A 19,718-nucleotide genomic window follows, 5' to 3' on the forward strand; every position below is an offset into this window, starting at 1 on the left:
TTATTTATCTCATCACTTAAATCAAACGGTACCTCAAATATAATCTTAATCATGTCCATGAATAAAAAATCACACATTCCTCGAAAAATTAAAAAGCAGAAAAAATTAAATAAATACCGTTTATGATCTATGAAATCCAAGAATAAATAATAAAAGAGAGCGGTGAAAGTTTTGAAACCGAAACTTGTTCCAATTATCATGTGATACGATTGAAACTTGAGATTTGAGAATTGGGGAGAAAGGTCCGACCAAGAGGAGAAGGCAAAGAATGCTTCGCTTCTCTTAAATTATGACAGTGAATATATTTTATGGGCCAGCTAGAGTAATAGCAGTAGGATATATTATGTTGGCACTCCCATGGACCCAGGCCTGAGACAGTAGACTCACTCGCCTCAGGTCAGGTCCGAGCCTAAATTAAACATCCGCTGGGTTGCATGCATATTGGATTTACATGGAAAAGCCCAATTAAAAATGGGCTGACCAAAATGAAGTCCGAAACAATACGCCGAGATCCGTTTAAATCTAACGGCTACTTTCCTAAGAAAGGCTCCAACGGTCCTATTCCTATTCCTCTCTCCACAAAACCATTCGCCGAGCTTCATCTCCTCCAATCTTCTCCCTCCATTCGTCATTACTGCCAGCGATCTAACAGAAACTTGATTATCCGTCGAAACCCACATCAAGAATTTCTGTATCCATTAATGGAAACTCCACTATCAACAAGAATAGTGACAGTATCACATATTTTGGTTTCTTCTGCTAACAATGAGAATTTAATGTTGACAAGTACGTACCGATATTTTCTTGAATTGATGTTCTTTTTCTTCTTATTTCGATAACTTTTCATCGCTCAGTTAGTTTTTTTGTCTTTCCAGCCAAAGGCAGAGCTGAGGAATCTGAAAACAGTGTGGCAAAATCAAGACAGACGAGTGGTAAAAAACCGAAACGCGATCAATCAGCCCTTGTCGATGTGACAAATGATTCACCGATTGTTGGCCTTGCAGTGGGAAAGATTAAGACCCCATCATCGGCAATGTCCAAGAAAAGATATGGAAGTCAATCATGTTACACTCGAACTCCTGGCTCTGGTGAGGTCCTTTTAAGAGGTCAAGTAAAAACTCTTTTGCAGAAAGTTAACGAAGAAGCAGAGATTTCAAGGATTACTATCGAAAACCGGCCTTTCTTTACCGTTCCAGGCCTTATCAACACTCCCCTTTTCAGGGTTGCAGCTCCTACTCCTTCAAACATGTCCCAAGTTTTAATGGTTGATGGCAAGCATCTGATCCCTCAGGTGTTGTAATTAAATTAGCCTTTTTCTGTTAAAGAAAAGAATGTTGTTGAGTTTTGGCGAAATTTTACTGTGTTAATGATTCTATTTTCTCGTTCTTGTTCCTGTTTTATGTGCAAAGATGGTTGGTGAGATGTCAGATAAGAAGAACCAAGAAGAATTTGAACCCGAGAATCTGATCATTCGGTCTCTGCTGCAAGAGTTCTCTGAGAAATCAGAGTTATCTGATTCTTTAGAAGAAGAAGAAGAAAAAGACTATGATGATGATGATGATGATGGGACTTTTGATGAACTTTGTGAAGAAATGAGCCGGATCAGCGTTGATGGGGCGGCGACTAAATTTACAGGGAAGCACATACGTTTTGTATACAGCAGTGATGAGGAGCTTCTTGGAGACGAGGAAGAAGTGCTTAATAGTTAGCAGTGTGGTTCTTTGCGCTTGAGTGTAAATGGAATCATCATCATCTCCACTTCCATCTGAATTACATGTTATATTGCTTTGCTTGTTACTAATGGCTGTCTTATTTGTGACACCATGTCGTCTTTCTTATATGATTTTTTTGCTCTATTTTTCTTTAATAAGTACATGATTTTTATTAATTTTGATGCCCATTGATCATGGATTTAGAGAAAGTTCCTTCATATCGCTCTTTTTAATTAATTGTTTTTGCTTGAACCGCAAACTTCTGAGTAGTGTTGTTTTCAGCTGATACAACAGCTAATATGATTTCCTGCGACATTTTATTCTAATAGGAGAGAATAAAATGAGACCTATTTGATTGGAGCCATATTTTTAGTCTGGTAGTTTTTATTGAATTTGGTTGTGTAATTTTTATTACATAGTGATTTTGACCTTTTATACTATGAAATTTCAGTTAAAGTATTACATTTTCTTATTTTGGTAATTTTAATCAACTTTCAAGTGAAATGCTCTCGTAGCATTGTATATGTCAGCATCATATCAACACTATATTAATATGACAACATCAAATCAAAAAATGACTAAAATCATTTTAAAAATGTAAAAATAATGAACTAAACCTGAAATTTGAGAACATATACAATCATACTAACAAAAACACAATATATGTGACCAAGAAAACGATAAGAGGGCGTCCAAGTTGGTGGAGTAGGTGAACTTTTGGTCAAAGGTTCGATTTCCCCTACCAACAGGGCTTGCCTAGTGTGATTTACCTGACTAACCTAATTTGCAGTCTATTGCGTTAGTCCGAGGGTGTACCTAGTGCGTAACAAAAGTAATGATTGCGGGTTCTCATGTCAAAAAAAAAAAGAAAAAAGAAAACGATTTTCCCTTTAATTATTAACAATTTTGAATCTGCCAACCAATCAACACTAGTAAATTCACTTAATGCGGGATCGGTCGATGCTACCCCAACAATAATTTGTATTATTACATGAAGGCAAGTGAATAATGCACTTTTGTTTCACCGTTTGATTTATGGTTTAAGATAACGGTACATATTTAAAGAGAAAAAGCATTACAATAGTGATTGTTTTCTCCAAGTCAACAATAACGTATATATAAGTGATTGACAGTAATTGAAAATATATGCAATTGTCATTTTCATTAATTGGATTAAACTAAATTTAATTTAACTGAAACTGCTTGATTGTACGTGCAAGGCATCCGTTCTTTCTAGTATATTATATATACACAGCTTACTATTTGCACATTACAAAACTTCCCAATGCATTATTACATCGGAGAGTTGAACTACAGAGATCAGCTAACCTTGATTTACAGATGTTACAAATTCCAACCTAACCTCATCTAATTTCTTTGACTGAGAACCTATGCAGCCTTCCCAAAAAAAAAAAGAAGATAAAATTAAAACCAGGGGTGCCAAGTTGGATCCATCATGCACAAGTTCCTGGGAGTGAGAGCAGCGTCAACCAACTCAGCAACACCCCTCTGCATCGATTGCGGTGGATCAATACCATTTTCCTCCTATTTGTCAAGATTCAAACCAGTCGGGGAGAATTTTAGAGAAAAGATAAACAGATATTTCAGCAGCACAACTAATTTAACAAGCCAATGAGATACCACGACTGTAAAGAACTGGCACAAATTTTATAGCATTTCGGAAGCGTAAAGCATACCTCTTCGGAGATGTATTGTGGGGCGATTCCATTGATTCGATCGATTACATGCTCGACATTTGTGGTGACTTTCTGTTTTAGGTCAACGTTATTCAAAACACCACCTCCGACAACAGGAGCAAGAGGCATCCCCAGAGGTCTTCTCCAGGACCAAGATATCAATTCATCACGGAAAAACATTGCCAAATGATGCCACAGATGCTGACTTTGCTGCAATGGAATATTTTAAAACGATAAATTTCGATATCTAGAAGCACTTGAAAAGCTAAATATAATAAAATAATCAAAATTACACACTTTGGGTGAAACCACTGCCTGAGCAGCAGCACACATGGCTGAGACGATGAGACCTTCTACACCGAAATGAGAGAAAAATGCCTGCAGATTCCTCGTCAGGCGAAAAGGCACCGGTTCATTAAATTCAATCATTCCATTCGCGTCATATGCAGGGTGAAAGTCAGTCTGAAAAATTTTTCCCGTGTTCTTGGCGAACAGAATCTTGTTAGGGGACCTTCCGCCAATTTGTAGCATGAAGGACATAAAGCTTGAGAGAGCCAACTGAATAGCAAATTGTTTCTTGAATGCCCATAAATGGTTTCCACTGACCAAAGTTTTATACATGTACTGTGAGAGTATGCTGTCTGTAACAAAATTTTTTGTAATATCGTTGTATGCTTGAAGACGGAGGTCAACCACAGCTTCAGGAGATATCTGACCACATATGGCCTGGTTCAATTGCTCTTTGAAATATGTGATCGGTAAATCTGCCTCTCGATCGTTTCTAGCACAATGATTCTCATATACCTCAAGAAAGGTGCTGTACATTAGATCATCCTCGACCATCCGGACCTACGCATGAAATACAATAATGAATCATATTGTCTTACTGGTATGGTCAAAATGAAAAGCTCTCATGTTTAAGCAAAACCAGGGAGATTTTTTGTTGTGTCAACATACACTTCAGTCTTCATGAACCCCCAAGTGTAATGAAATGATCGACAATAAAATGGAAATAGTTGAAACGTGAGCAGGAAATTTATTAGTAGATTTTAATACAAAATTAAGTCACATTTTAAGACACATTCGTTAAGCCAGTAAAGCAATTGAGGTGGTATTTATACAAGAAATTTTGGGAAGTTATTTGATGATACCTTTTAGACTCCAAGGATCACAAATAACACATCTACCACTAAAATATACCAGTAAAAACAATATTTTATATACAAGAACAATTTCAGCTGACTGATCTCAGTTGCAGTCAGCCTTCCACCTTTCATTTCAGTTGGGTAAAGTAATCTCCGTCAAATTGTCGAGAGAGAACTGCCCCTGTTATCTTGTTTGATGGTGGAACTAATCCATGCAATTCAGGTATCATACCTCACATATTGTTTTCAGGTCTTTTAGCCAATTGATACGCCCCAAAGAAAATGAAAATACGTAAACTCATTACTAACACCGTACCTGTGACCACACTGGAATAATGATTGGGGTGTGGATAGAAATGTGACGACGCCTCGATTCCTTGTGCTTATCGAACATTAGATTCATTACACGGAAGAGTTGCAAGATTCTTTCATCACTTCTAGCATTGGGAGTCAGAGAAGTCTGAACTATGAAATGTCGCTGAGAGCCATCGGAACCCATCAGGGTCAACCGACGGAAACTGCTGCCATGCCTTCTCACAATTGGAACGTCAGCTCCCACCCGGTCTAACTTCACAGTATGATCAGGTGCAACTTCCTATACCACAAAGAGTTAAAAAAGAAAACACTAGGGAACAAAAACAAGACAATCCAGGATCCACTGTCACATAAAAGTGATTTTCGAACCAGCTGCATTGCATTCATATCACCCGACAACATAATTGGCACCTATTAGTTACATAAAATACTATCATAACAGCTTATTCAACAGGGTCAACTTTACTTCCTCTTGTCTACATATAGCTACTAGTCAACAATTCCCAGCGGACAGTAGTTGTTCGGAAAACCCAAATATTAAAGAGCCATATGTATTCTCAAAAGAAAAAGAACAATTTGTTTCTCAGCCTTTTTTACCCCAGAAGACTACTAACTTTCAATAATTTCACTGCAGCCTAATATTTGAAAATACTTTGTTATAACAGTTTCGAATGGCTAGTAAAATTCCCAGACCCATAAATTTAAGAGCATGAAATTGAATCATTTTGAGGAGTACAATGAATGAAAGAACTTGGCATCATACAGGCACTGCCATCAAATCTTAATCATTAATTTTAATTTCCAAACAGTGTGGTTGTGACAATAACGAGAAAGCATGTGTTTGTTCTGACCAAAATGAATCAACCACTCATGCCATACAATTCGTCAAATACGAATATGCGTGAGAAAAAGAAGCAATTTTGAGAAGAAAATAGTACAGGATTGTTCTCTACTTTAACACAGTATGCTCAATTTTAAATGCCTCAAGCTTAAAATCTCCAAAAATTTACTTAATCAGGTCATGCTAATCAATCTATTCTGCAGTATAAAACGAACAAATAGTGTCATGCAATTAGCTCAAAATGTGTTGACTCAACGTGCTCAATTCTGACAAATTTGGACCCAAAACAAGAGGACATTCCTCCTAGTAGTCTTGTTCAACGTCTGATCTGATATATTAAAAATGTAACATGGAAGTTCATCTGAAAACTACACGAAAATTAGCCCGCAATGGATTGAGGTACGGAATGAGGTTCCTATTCACAAGTGGCCAATATTATAGTATATATTTTTGAAGTAAAAACAAGTATTAAGTTGACTTGATGTACCTTATCAGTGAAATATTGTCCTGGAATTTCAACATCAACAGCATAAAATTCTTCCAACCCTTTGCTTTCGTCCTCCAACTTCAGAACAGCAGGAAAACGGTCTTCAACATTGCTTTGGAGTATATTCTTCCAGTGTTTCAATCGTTCAGTCAGATCAGCAAGGGTGGCTGGAAATGTAGCAGTACTTTCTGGATCAAGATCACGTTCAAAATCTTGCTTGTATTCTCTCACGAACTCAACGTGTTTATTAACAGCATCTGCCGAAAAGCAAGCTCTGCAAACACCAGAAAGCTCTTTCTTGAGAGATTGGGGAACTTCTGCTGTCGTAGCAGTTGGATACTTGTAACAGCGATGAAGCAAGGCATTAACTACTGCCAACAGCCTCTCCTCAGGTAATGTAACAAACCGAGAGCCGATTTCTGTGAGTAGAATCTGCAAAAGCAAACATTCGCAACCACATCAAACATTAACTTCATAAAGCAAAGTTCAAAATATTGTTCTAGTTGGGTGTGAGACCACGATGTGATGGAATCAGAAAGGCTTCCGGATTTATTACACAATTTGCTAGCCAAACCTAACATAAATTTCCCTCCAGCTCAAATTGAACATGACAAGTAAAAAACAAGTGACCGGTACAAATATTTAAACAAAGATCCTACCTCAAGTTCACTAGCCAGATTGGTATGTTTACTTCTAAGAGTCTCCATTATGTCTTTTGCAGCATCAAATGCACTGGCTGCAGAGGCAACTAATCCCATGGCACTGTTACGTCGCAATGCAATTTGACCGGCATCATTACCAGATGAACTTTGATGCAATGACTGGTCAGTCCCAGACGGCATGCTGCTTTCAGCGGTAATTGATCTTTCAGGTTCTTGCACCTGAGAACTACTTCCATCATGTGATCCAAGACCTCCAGCAGACTGACCTCCTTGATGAAGCTGATTTTCTGAAGCCAATGAGCCCCCACCCTGAGCAGCCACTCTTGTATTTCCGTCAGGCAACCCAACAGACCCAGCAGCTACGTTTTGCTGCATTCTCTGCTGGGCCATAGCCATTCTACCATATTCAGATCTATTTGCAACATCACGGCGTTCAAGCAGATACGTTCGAAGCCAGTAATATAGTGCCTAAAATTTAAAACGTGAGAGAATTAATACTTAGACGACTCAATTTGGGAATTAGATTTTCAGACCCTCGTTTTCAAGAAAATCTATCTACCTGAGGATATACAGTGGCAATTTTAAGCAAAACAAGTTTGCAATGTGGAGCTTCTGTCCTTTGCAAGGACAGTAACAACTGGGGAATCCAAGAAAGCCAAACCCAATGTGGTATTTGCTCCAAGTATTTATCAAATGCCCTTCCCACAGGTTCATTGGGTGTGTCAAAACTAAGAAGATAGAGGACCCGAGCTAGATGGCTTCTAGAATTTGGAATCCCAAATTTGATACCTTGAAGAAAGCAGCTCACAGCATATTCTAGCCAGTTCTCTTCATGGGTTTCCTTGTAGGCCTGCACAACAAAAGATCAGGATAAATTATTTCGAGTTACCACGAAAACAGAGAAAACAGATAACAAAACACAAGAGCACTTACCATATCGCAATAATTTCCCCAGCTAATCCATCCTTTGGGCAAGTTCTTGAAGAGGGTAATGGCATTTGAATATTGAAGGTTGGCACCTTCACAGTCACCAAGCTTCAACAGAAAATCACCCTTGAGGCGAAAAATTTCAGCCTGGTGTTTGACCGGAAAATAATCCAGGTTAGTGCTGTTTATCAGATTAAGACCGCTCGTTAGCTCTCCCTTCATTTCCAAGTACGCTTTTGCTTGTTCTCTTATTTTTACAAAAGCCTCCTGCAGATGATTAATTGACGTTAAATAATGAGATAAAAAATGGAAGACCAATGCATTATTGTTATTTACCACCTCTCCCACCATTCGCTCTCCACCATAACCTATAAAGGGTTGGCAGCAGTATGTATAAGAATAAAATAAAAGGTAAAACATAATCAACTGCACCTGAACTTCCATAGTAGAGTGTCCATACATCTTTTCAAGGATTGAAACACAGATATCATGCAGCCCATGCTTACGGGAAATGTGGGCAAGTTTATTGACATTCCACGCCTTGTCTCGGAAACCAAGATGGTGAAGTTGTGAATTTGTGTTTATTAATTCCTTAAATGCATCTATGACTGCATTATATAATTCGTTCCTCCATTGAAGCAAATCGTACCAAACAGACATATTGTCCCATTCATTCGGTGTCCTCAATCTCCATGTCTCAAGGATATCTTTAAGATCTGCATATGAGCCACCATGAACACCAGTAACAGAATTTCCAGAAAGTTTGTTTCCATTTGCAATATCCACAATTATCTTAGCAGATTCTTGAACTTCAACTAATTGCTGAAACTGTTGCAGTAGAGGAATTTTGGCATTAATGGACATCTCAGGTAATTGCCACCACTGTTCCAAAGCCAGATCAACACCTTTTCCTACAATGTTTTCAGCTTCTTGTACACCATTGATGTTCTTTTCATGAAGAGCAAAATATGCTTGGATAATCCGAAGTTTTGGAGTTTCTTCAACTTGAGCCTTCGGAATAACTTGATCTCGTAAATATACCCAGTCAGGTTGTTTCCACAGACTATCAAGAAGTATCTCGTAATTGTCAACAAATTTCCCAAATTCAGAAAGTGCATCCCACTGACTAAGTTGTGTAGCACAATGGAGCCATTGTTCTTCCCAAAGGCACATCTCAGCTTTTGGTACTGTATTGCTATAGGTGCCTTGGGTTGCCTTTACCATAGCCTGATAGAAAAGGCTTTGGGCTTGTTGCCAATAACCATGCTGAACAAGTGAAAGACCAGACCTAGTTTCCGATGATGTTGATCGTTTCTTCCACAAACCATACCTCATATCTTCCTCATTGAGTAACCGATAAAGCTCCGCAAGGGATTCAGAACACTTGGCCTCATTCGAAAATAACATTACATGACTTTCAAGCAGTCCTAATGCAATGTGCCATGCATTATAAGTTTTTCCAATATATTTGATTAGTTCACTGGGCATCCGTGGCTGTGGGTGGCTTAATTGAAGCCCTTCCAGAAGAGCTTGTACAACGTTTGGTCGATGGGCTTGCTGCTTTTTATGATAATCTTTTGATAATAGAGCTATCATTGGCTTAGCTAGTGCCACCTGCTCTTCCTTCTGTAAGGTTACCCAAACAATAGGAAACACCAAAACCCACAAATGATAAGCGACATTTGCATCTGTGTGGGCCAGCTCTCTTAGTGGGATGATAAGATCCAGAACCTATAATGCAAATCATTTCATAATTATTATAGATTGTGTCTTACCTGATGCATACAAATTCTAGTACCAAAAAAAAAATAGCGTCAAAGCCAAACTAGGCGTGAGAAAGTCAAAAGCAGCATTGTATTTGAAGAGTGAGAGAACCCACTGTCTAACTATGCAAACACCTTTGTGCTTACTGAAGTGCATTAATGGAATGATTCACAAACATAACTTCGACCTTGAGTTCTTTTACCAACAAAAGTTAAGGAAGAGACGGCATTAATAAAGAACAAGGGCAACAAACACACGAATTTCTACCTGTAGTTTGCTCATTTCATTCAGAAAAAGCGAATGCTTCAACATAAAGCTATCTAGCGTCAGAGGAGCTTCATCCAAGCCTTCAAAATTATCAAGAGCCATTGGCTGTGGACCAGAATTGGAATTTTCACCCAATACCAAAACAGGAGGAATTTTCGCAGAGTTTGGAGCCAGCGTAATTGGTTTGTCCTCAACTAATATTGCCAAAAGAAGATCGAGGCCTTGTTTAAGCCAGAAAACATCACTTAAAGCTTCCCAATCTTGAACTTGAATGATGTACTGCAGCCTAGAGAACAATGTTTTCCCAAGGGATTCATGATAAAGTGCAAAGAACTTCCTCCTCATCTCCGGATCTTTTGCCCGTAAACCGAGTAAAAACTGCCTCTCCACTTTCTGAAACACATCTTGACGCAGAGAAAGAGGATACCTGGAAGTCAATTAAGTTCATATAGTGTTAAAAGCTATTTTTAGCACACGTTATGCATGTGCATATAAACTTTGATTTAGAGATTAATTTTATGTATATAATTATTTATATAAAATATAATTATATTAGTCTAATTTTACATAATCAATATATGTTATATTGCTTTTACATATTAAAAACTATTATGGTGGATATTATGGTGCTCTTCCATTATAAAAGGGTATTTCAGGAAGATCAAATAAAAACACACCAACAAACCAAGGTGGATATTATGTGGTGCTCTTCCTTAATAATACGGTAACAGATATACCAATTTGTCTGGAAAAAACCCAAAAATTCACTCACTTAATCGAGTCAGCACAAAGCCCATAAAGCAGTTCAAGATACTTCCGATCCCATTCATCGGCAGCACCCGGGGAAAAGTTCTGCTTATCCACTTGTGAAAGCTTTTGGAGTAATGTAACTACTTCCTTTGGAGAGATAAATGTACTAGGCACAGCGGATGATCCTGATCTACCAAAATCATCATCAACCCAACCTTTTATCACATCTAGAACGCAGACAAGTACAGAAGGATCAGTGCCCTTCTCAGATAGCAACAAGTTGAGTATTTGATTTACAGATCTTTTGCAATCAGGAACACTCATAACTCTTTCGCTGATAAGTTTCAACACAGATTTCAAGTTTGCAATTGCACTCCTAACATCACCACCTTGACGAGAGGAAGTCACAGCGGAATCTGGATCTGATCTCTGGCCCTGGAAGCATTAAAATGTGGTGTTTAAAGATGCATCATATGATGATGTAGTACGAACACAACTGAATGCACTATATGAACTATAAATAACATAAAAAACTAAGATATGAACCTTAAGACATTCCGGGTATAAAAACAACAAACGTATCCTAAGAATGTAGTCATGAGTTCAATCATGATGGTGAGATATCAGCTAAAAACATCAAACAGTAGAATGCAAAAAACAAAAAGATTCGCTTACTGAAAGAAGAAACTTACTTGTCTGGTATAAGAACCACTAGATATTCCCATATCTCGTGCAAGGCGCTGAAGGACACGAACCAAACTGAAAGGATCGACAAGGTTTTTGTGCACATCAGCTAAAGATTTTATGACATGAAGCACAAAGCTAATCATGCTAGTTGAGTTATCTTCTCCTGAACTCTGAATGGCAGCAACTGCTGAAAGGTGCTTTTGTACAAGCTCCTCCACTTTTTGATACAACATTTTCACTTCTTGAGTTGTGCTAATTGCTTCAGGAGGAAATGCGGCAGAAACCATCTTCAAAAGAGTGCACAAGGAATTTCCATCATCCAGCATTTTGAACTTGAAACATGGCTCCAGAATCTGCCAAAGGTAGATGAATACAAGGGCCATAAAAAATTGGCCTTCAAAAAACCATAAAATCATGATGTGCAAAGAAACATACCTGAGAAATCTGGTTGATGTTATTTCGCACAAACAAATGGGGTTGCTTTTCCAAAACCTTGTTCATCACATCTAAACCCTGGGCTAAGGCAGTAGATGGATCCTTCGACTGAGATGATGGTGTACTGCTGAGTAACTTCTCTAAATAATTGAATTTTACATTAGCATTGGGCCAAACCTCCAACGCTTGTGAGAGAAGCTCCAAAGCTTGTTTATACATGAGACTTGCCTCCTTATTTGCCTCCTTGTCTTTAGGTTCTATTACCAACGCTACCTAATTAGGGGGGAGAAAGGAAATTATCAGCCTAGATAACACCACATAAAACACACTTTGTCTCTTGAGTCATGACCAGCAATGGCACAATAACTTTTTTTTTAATAAGAAACGATATTATATTAATTACGTGAACGCTATAAATAGATTCTCTCCTAATGGTGCCCTCAAATACTTAATGGGTCAATTCTCCCTACTGCAACCAATTTGACGGGCTAACTCTTCCACTTCTTCCTTGATACCCAACAACGCACTCCTCTCCAAATTGATTCTTAAACCTGACATGTTACAAAAAGATCTCACAACGTCTACCAAAAACCTCAAGTGGCCCTCCCTCTTGACAAAAAAATAGTGTATCATACGCAAACTGAATATGAGATATCTCTACTTTATCTCTACCTAGCTCCAAACCCCGTATGAGGTCCATCATCTTAGCCTTATCAATCAATCTCCCCAACACATCTATCACCAAATTAAACAAAAAGGTGACAACAGATACCCTTGTCTAACCCCTTTCAGTCCTCGAAATTCATCATTGGCCTCCCATTAATCATAACCGAGAATGACACGTTCGAAACACAACATTTGTTCCATCTCTTCCTTCTCTCACCAAACCCCTTCCTCATTAGAACAAAATCCAGAAAATTCCAAGCCACATTATCATAAGCCTACAATGGCACACTAACATGATTATTCTTACAGGGAAAAAAGAAACACTAAACATGGATATAGTATGTAAAATGGAGATTATGAAGCCTTATCAAACTAATAAGCTGACAATAGCCAGCCCAGATACGTTTTTCTTTTTTTAAAGGAAACGATCTTGTATTAATTAAAACTATCGATTACAAAAAGCAGACAAGAGGTCCGCACAAACGAAGCAATAACCCTGATCATTTTAACGGCAAATAAGACTCCAATCCCTAACTAACTCGGAGATCGAAAAAGTCTTAAACTCTTTATGCTTCCGAATCCAACTTGGGCTCAGAAACATGATCTTGTCCCAGCATTCTTCAAGCGATTCTTCCAAATTGTCAAAACTACTCCTATGGGTTGTGCAGTCCAGATACATAAGCAAGTAAATGAGGAAAAACAGATAAAATTAATCGTGAATATCTTTCAGAAAAGTGAATCAACTTACAGAAAGATACATGGCATGTCACAATCAGAGTAGCTAAAGTTGAGATTCAGGAACATTTAGTTGGGAATCACATATTTACGGTAGAGAATCTATGTGCAGTTGCTTTTCGAGGGACATATATCACTAATGACCTCTCTATTCATGGTACTACTAATGCTTCGGTGAAAAAATGCATTAAACAGACAAAATTATTCCACGAGTATATTAGAAGTAACAGCAACATGACTCACATTCCCATATGTCCAAATTCCAACGACCACAACCTATTTGGAAACAGTAACACAAATTGGAGAAGGCATTATTCTGTATATATATATATATATGCACACACACACGTATATATTTTGATCTCACGCACACTAGTGTGTATGATTTTCGTGAGCGACCACTAAAATCCACTAGTTTGTTTTAGAGATTTGTTTTTTGTATTTTAGAAACCACTAAAACACACTAGTGGGTTTTAATGATCGCTCACGAAAATCCTGCACACTAGAGTGCGTAGGATCAAAACTATATATAAATAAGATTATGTGCCAACTGCCAAATAGCACATCTGCAAAAGCTGATAGCAGGACTACCTCGAAAATAGGAAATCGAAAAGAAAACATGCAACTAACTCGTAAATAAAAAAACGTTGATAATCACACGCGAAAATAGATTCTACTGACTGCCATTTGCAAATTGTGAGATTGAAATTCTACTCCAGGTTAATCGCAAGCTCTCCTCAATAAATTTATGAATCAAATATAAACTTGAGACATACCCTAATAAGAAAATTGATTATCATCTCTTCCATTGCAGCATTAGGCTTAAACTCTTCATCAGGTGGCCCAGAAGACCCTGGAGTCTCAACATTAGGAATCGAAGAGGCACCTCCAGGTGACATGATACAGAGAGATTGAAGACCAGGTTCCACTTTTATTCTCTTAGATGAATCCTCTGAAAATGAAGATACATCAACAGAAAGCTTGGGATCCCCTCCAGCAGAATTAAGATGCAGTACATCAGCACCCTGAACTGTGCCATCACTATTAGTTCCTTTCTTCAGATCACTTTGCCTCTGTTTTTCCCAATTGACAACCAACCCAGCAAGTTCAATAGCAAGGCGCCTATTTTCTGACGTAGTATTATAAGGAAGTCCAAGACGACTGAGAGAATTTACCATCTGGGGAACAAATTGAGCTCTACAACTGTAAAATAGATCCGAGTGTCGAACAATGAGCTGGAATATGTGAATAAGATTAGGAATCGAGTGACCTTCCTCAACCAAAATTTTCTTAGTGTAACGTATCCATATTGGCATACGAGAATCGCCAAGAGGCAATCTGCGTGGAAGTGCTGGCATGAGTATGTCAAGTGCTTGCTTGACCAACAATTTATTCTCTGGCTGGCAAGTCCTCAGAAGGGCAACAAAGACCTGTATTCTTAAGCCGTAAATACAATTGCTCAATAGACTGGAAGTAACAATCACAAGAATGCAAATGAGTAGCAACATTAAATAACTATACTGATAGCTCAAGGTGAGAACATAGTTGTGGTGACTCGATGCATACAGTATAACTACCAGGCACTATAATGCAATTTAATTTATTAATTGTCCAACTCCTCCAAAGCGAATTGTCGTGCCTCATTTACTTATATAGAGACATAAAAGCATAAGACTAATAAACAAAACCTTGAACAAATCTAATTTACCCAAGAAGTGGATAGAAAAAGTAGAAAGGACCGTTATATTAGAACGTGCACCACCGCGTGCTTGAAAATTATTGAACCAAACATTTAAACGAGTGTTCCAAAAAGCATTCTATTCAACCACCCTGATTAGTCTAGACAACCAGCCAGTCTAGATTTAGTCAGAGATTTGGATTGTTATATCTTGTTGATATTTAGTGGGTATTAAGGGTTCTGTATGTGGATATCTTATCCGCTTTTTGTAATTATCACATGATCCTTTTTATAAATAATATAATATATAATATGATCTCGTTTCTTATCCAAAAAAAAAGTCTAGACAACCAGCCAGTCATAATACCTTTCTGCAACCAAATGGCTAACAGTGCCAATAGAATTTCCCTGCATCTCTTTCTAAAGAAAATATTCCCATTAAACATGAACTGAATACAATATTAATTGAATCCATTCTCATCAAAGGATATGATTAGTGGGCTACGATATCCTTCAGTCATGTCAAATTAATATCTCACCATTTTCTACATATAATAGCTGTGGAGCATTACGTTAATTTTTCCAGGATATGTTCCTAAACTCACAGCAGCTAGACTGAGAAAGAAAAGAATGGTGTTTCCTTTTTAAATAGGAGAATTCAACTCAACCTTGACCAATCTTTTTTCAGTAATGCTTGATTAGGCTCAAGAATCATAGTTCCATAATGATGGTTAAAAAGGTCAATTCAAGAAATTAAAACAACTTTTCATATAGTCTAAAAGAGGAACTTTGTCATTTGCATCAATACAACAATATGGTGACGAAAAGCTGACTACATAAGCAGTTTCAAACCAGCTATGAACTTTGTTGTGAAAAATAATTGATATTCATAGGCTCAAAAAACATGCAAGTGCACCTCGGACAATTTCATCTTTATATGTCACATGTTATGATGCCAACCTGATCCATAAGTTGTAATCTTTGTTTCCCATTATCGAAGTCTCGCACAAACCCAAAATAATAATACTCATAATAATAATAATCAACAGTTTATGAAGCATACGTATTCAGAAGTCACATGTTTTGGTTCTTTTACTATTCAACTACGTAATTATATGGTTCAGAAAACCTTAGGAGGGCAATATTTAAATAATGCGGTACATGGTAATATACTGGTGAAGCACCTGCAATATAATTTTCTCTGGGGCTTGGTACGCCTCCAAAAAGTGGCAGACGTTGACAAATGCCCACTGCTTACTAGCACTATCTTCACGCTTGAGATGATTCCATCCAAATTTAATAAGTTCCTTCCGATGGTGAACAAGGTCATTTTGAAGATACTTGAGAAGCAGAGTGGCAAGCTGCAGAAGCTCTATTCTCAAGGGCTCATCATAATCAGCAGATATCTAGAAATATAAAAAAGAATGAAACACTCGGTTTGTTAATGAAATAAATCTGTACATTTACATCCTTGTTTGGACATTGACTGCAGCTACAATCAAACCATAATTAAGACCAAAATATCGATGACAATGCGAGAACCTCATTTGGTCAATATTGGAGTAATAAGAGAAGCAGTTGGTTTTACTTGAGCATGTCGATAGTAGTAAAGCACAACAGGAGAAAATAACTAAAAATCTATATATATAAATATTAGGTTTGATCCCCGCACCCTAGTGTGCATGGTTTCTGTGGGCGACTTGCTCATAGATTTCCTGTACACCAGGGAGCGGGGAACAAGGCTTACATATACATATATATAGATTATAAAAGTGTGGATTTTGGACGATGTTTTCCAATTGTGAAAAGACCGCATAAAAACATCATCCATGTCGATCAAAGGACACTAAAAGAGAGAGAGAGAGAGTGTGTGTGTGTGTGTGTGTGTGTAGACCTTGTAAAAGTGTGGATCTTGGACAATGTTTTCCAACTGGAAAAGACCGAATAAACCCTTCATCCATGTAAACCAAACGACACTAGAAGGGTATATTTGAAAGTTTACTAAACATGGAAAGGAGATAAATGGAAAATCGAATCAAAATCTCATTGGTTTCTCTTCATCATAATAACCAATTAAAAATAAAATCAATTGAACAAATAATTGCATCTATTCAATTCTCATAACTTCAACTTTAATAGGGTGTACTCCACCCCTATAATTTACAATATTTCCTTCCCACGTTATTATTCTTCGGCAGACCATTAGGAGGACATCCATTTTTATGTTGATGGATGCCATGAACGGTTTTTGCTTGAAAGAGTTGGCTTCTAATAATTTATTGGAGAATAATTTATTGGAGAAGGTGGGTAGTTCAATGCAATCTGGCATCACGTCATAACCATCTTTTAGATAGACACTCATACATATATTCTTGTATTTGGTGGTACCTCATGCATGCAGTGACAAATGGATTTTTCACATCTTTATTGACAGGAACATGCTGCATTGATTCAAGATGTTGTCAGGCACACACCATGCACCTATTCTATATATATTTTTATGTACTACTCTTTTTATTATTCATCAATTATACTCCATTTTTCATATATTTTTTTGGAAAGACTCAATCTTATATTTTTGTGTATGTGGTGTCTCTGAATATTTGACACATATACTATGTAGAGATGCAAAAACCAATCCCTATTGCATTTATTTTAGGAAATTAAATGTGCATGGAAATCCAAATTTTTGAAAATAATAAAACAGTTGGTCTTCATTTATTTGTATATGGGATTAACTCTACAAATTCATATCTAATTAGTAATGTGTGATACATGCTAGCGCAAGTAAATGTCCTCATTCAGTACCACGAGATTTACAAGGACAAAAGTATTTTATATATCAAGATTTTTCTAAATAATCCAGCCATTACCACCCCACCTAAAACAAGTTCCCTCTCACCCTCTTCTCCCCACCCAGTGACACAACCCACCATTCTGCTGATGCTCTTCCAAAGTTTCATACACAATCTCATGAGGCCAACTCACACCGAATATGTACGTGAAACAGATATCTGTGCTCGTCTATGTACATGCAAAAATGTATGTAAAGAAGGGGGTCGAAGGATTCCAAATCCAACAACACTCGGTTATATTGGGAAAGGCACAGCAGCTGATTGGGTGTGAGCAGCAAGGGGAAAGGTTGTCAGGGATTTATGGGGAAGAGCTGGAGGCTGAATGAGTGGGTGCAAGTAGGGAGGAAAACCCTTTTTTCCCCTTTCAGTTTAATAATATTTTTAATTCTAGAAGTAGCCCGTCAACAATTTTGTGATAAGACTGCACTGGCACCAACTAATGGCATCTATACTAAAGGACAGGATGATATCGCACACGCTCAATCTTCTACGGACTCCGGTAGCAACAATTTATCAAATGGCTGAAGTAGTTGAAAATCATGAGTCCAAATCATATAAAAGAACCACATCATAAAAGGCCTACTACTTACCTCTTCTGGAGGATCAAGAAGTTTGTCAACTATCGTCTTGATCGTGGCTGCATCAATGACTTCCCAAGTTTGACCATTCTGAAAAGCATGAGCTAACATCGGAAGAATGAGCATTTGCATCACAATTACCAAATGATCGTGACTCAACTGTTTTAGTTGGAAAATGTTCAGAAAGTGAAGTAGAATGTTTTTCTTCATGTTGGGTGGATAGCCCTCAGCAACCTGCGCATTATATGATGACCGCTGTTCAACTTTTAAGCATAGTGAAACAAAAAACAATACGAACTGATATTTATTTTATATAATAGTCATCAGGACTGCGTAACATACCTCAACAATGTAAAACTCCTTTAAGAAAGTAAAATCTATGCGAGTCTGAAACAGGAAGATGACTAGAATATCAAATAATACATTGATCTCCATTCTATCATGACGCAAGTAGTTCAAGAAAGATTTGACAAGCCATTTGCTTTCTTTTACCTGCAAACGTGTGAAGATTTCAACAATCAGTAATTTGGCAAGTAAAAAATATTGTAGATCAAAACAGGTACTATTTTTTTGATAGGAAACTCATATATGTTATATGCTATAATAAAATCTTACAAAAGGCGGATAAGATATCCGCTAGTTACAAAAGAAATGACGACTCCCTATTCATATCAACAAAAAACAAAAGACCAATCTCTCATTAAATCCGAAATTGCAATATTCTGAAAATCTTTAAAAGATCTACTCCACATAGCATTCCGTATTATCTTATCCCAACACTCTTCCGCCGATTCTTCCCAACTCTCAAATATTCTTCCATTTCCTCCAACCACACTGACCAACAAATACCATGAACCACCAAAGACCACAATATTTTCCCTTTTTTGCCCAAAAGAGAAGACAGATCCGTAGCAAAACAGGTACTATTCACTCATAGGAAATGTTAATAGGACAATGTAGTCTACTGACAAGGAGCAATTACTGCTCATTTTGCAGCCTAGCCCTTAAGAATAATAAAGTAGAGCCTGATTGGTCAATTAACTAACCACAAAACCTTTCTGCCCCTTTGAAGGAACAAAAGTACATTACCAAACAAATTAACAATGAAATAATGAAGAGTTTTGAGCTTCCACACAAACACTCGTGCAAAAGCATTGTAACTCTTTGGTCATTTTAGTTAATATGTTAATTTTTTCCCAACATTTTTAAGTCTGCATGCGGTAAGAATAAACCAATATTAAATATTAATATTTAACCACAGTCAAATCATGCCCAAACAAGAATAAAAATTACTGTGTTTACCAATCTGTCAAGGCCTTCATATGTATCCAATCAGGATACCTAGAAATACATGTGTATCCAATCTGGAACCACCAACCAAACTTCAAGATCTTACATTTTTCAACTGAGTAAGCACAACCATTTTTCTAACTGGTGCACCATTTCTTCAACAGGTCATGCTTAACTAAAACTCATTTTATATAATGCCAGCAAACAAATGCAAACCACCAATTAGT

General features: G+C 37.4%; 2 protein-coding genes across 4 annotated transcripts in view; one reads left to right on the top strand and one right to left on the bottom strand.

Moving 5' to 3' along the window:
* The first annotated feature begins 655 nt into the window (after window positions 1–655).
* Window positions 656–1,740, top strand: LOC140893585 (uncharacterized). Its single transcript, XM_073302663.1, has 3 exons — window positions 656–786; window positions 876–1,291; window positions 1,410–1,740. Exons 1-3 carry the CDS (start codon window positions 702–704, stop codon window positions 1,707–1,709), a joined length of 801 nt encoding a protein of 266 aa, XP_073158764.1. The 5' UTR covers window positions 656–701; the 3' UTR covers window positions 1,710–1,740.
* Window positions 1,741–2,865: 1,125 nt separating this feature from the next.
* Window positions 2,866–19,718, bottom strand: part of LOC140893590 (uncharacterized) — a 34,255-nt gene continuing 17,402 nt past the window's right edge. For all 3 annotated transcript variants that reach the window (XM_073302672.1, XM_073302674.1, XM_073302673.1), the window contains 17 exons: window positions 18,544–18,693; window positions 18,214–18,435; window positions 15,953–16,174; window positions 13,867–14,520; window positions 11,690–11,962; window positions 11,260–11,607; window positions 10,590–11,002; window positions 9,818–10,244; window positions 8,219–9,517; window positions 7,793–8,053; window positions 7,419–7,709; window positions 6,857–7,327; window positions 6,198–6,629; window positions 4,871–5,149; window positions 3,707–4,258; window positions 3,410–3,619; window positions 2,866–3,257 (listed from right to left, as the gene is read on the bottom strand). In XM_073302672.1, coding sequence (XP_073158773.1) covers window positions 3,138–3,257; window positions 3,410–3,619; window positions 3,707–4,258; window positions 4,871–5,149; window positions 6,198–6,629; window positions 6,857–7,327; window positions 7,419–7,709; window positions 7,793–8,053; window positions 8,219–9,517; window positions 9,818–10,244; window positions 10,590–11,002; window positions 11,260–11,607; window positions 11,690–11,962; window positions 13,867–14,520; window positions 15,953–16,174; window positions 18,214–18,435; window positions 18,544–18,693 — 6,624 coding nt within the window. In that variant the 3' untranslated portion in view covers window positions 2,866–3,137. The remainder of the gene's footprint in view (window positions 3,258–3,409; window positions 3,620–3,706; window positions 4,259–4,870; window positions 5,150–6,197; window positions 6,630–6,856; window positions 7,328–7,418; window positions 7,710–7,792; window positions 8,054–8,218; window positions 9,518–9,817; window positions 10,245–10,589; window positions 11,003–11,259; window positions 11,608–11,689; window positions 11,963–13,866; window positions 14,521–15,952; window positions 16,175–18,213; window positions 18,436–18,543; window positions 18,694–19,718) is intronic.

The sequence above is a fragment of the Henckelia pumila genome, chromosome 3 (assembly GCF_033568475.1).
Source record: "Henckelia pumila isolate YLH828 chromosome 3, ASM3356847v2, whole genome shotgun sequence".
NCBI classification, from domain to species: domain Eukaryota; kingdom Viridiplantae; phylum Streptophyta; class Magnoliopsida; order Lamiales; family Gesneriaceae; genus Henckelia; species Henckelia pumila.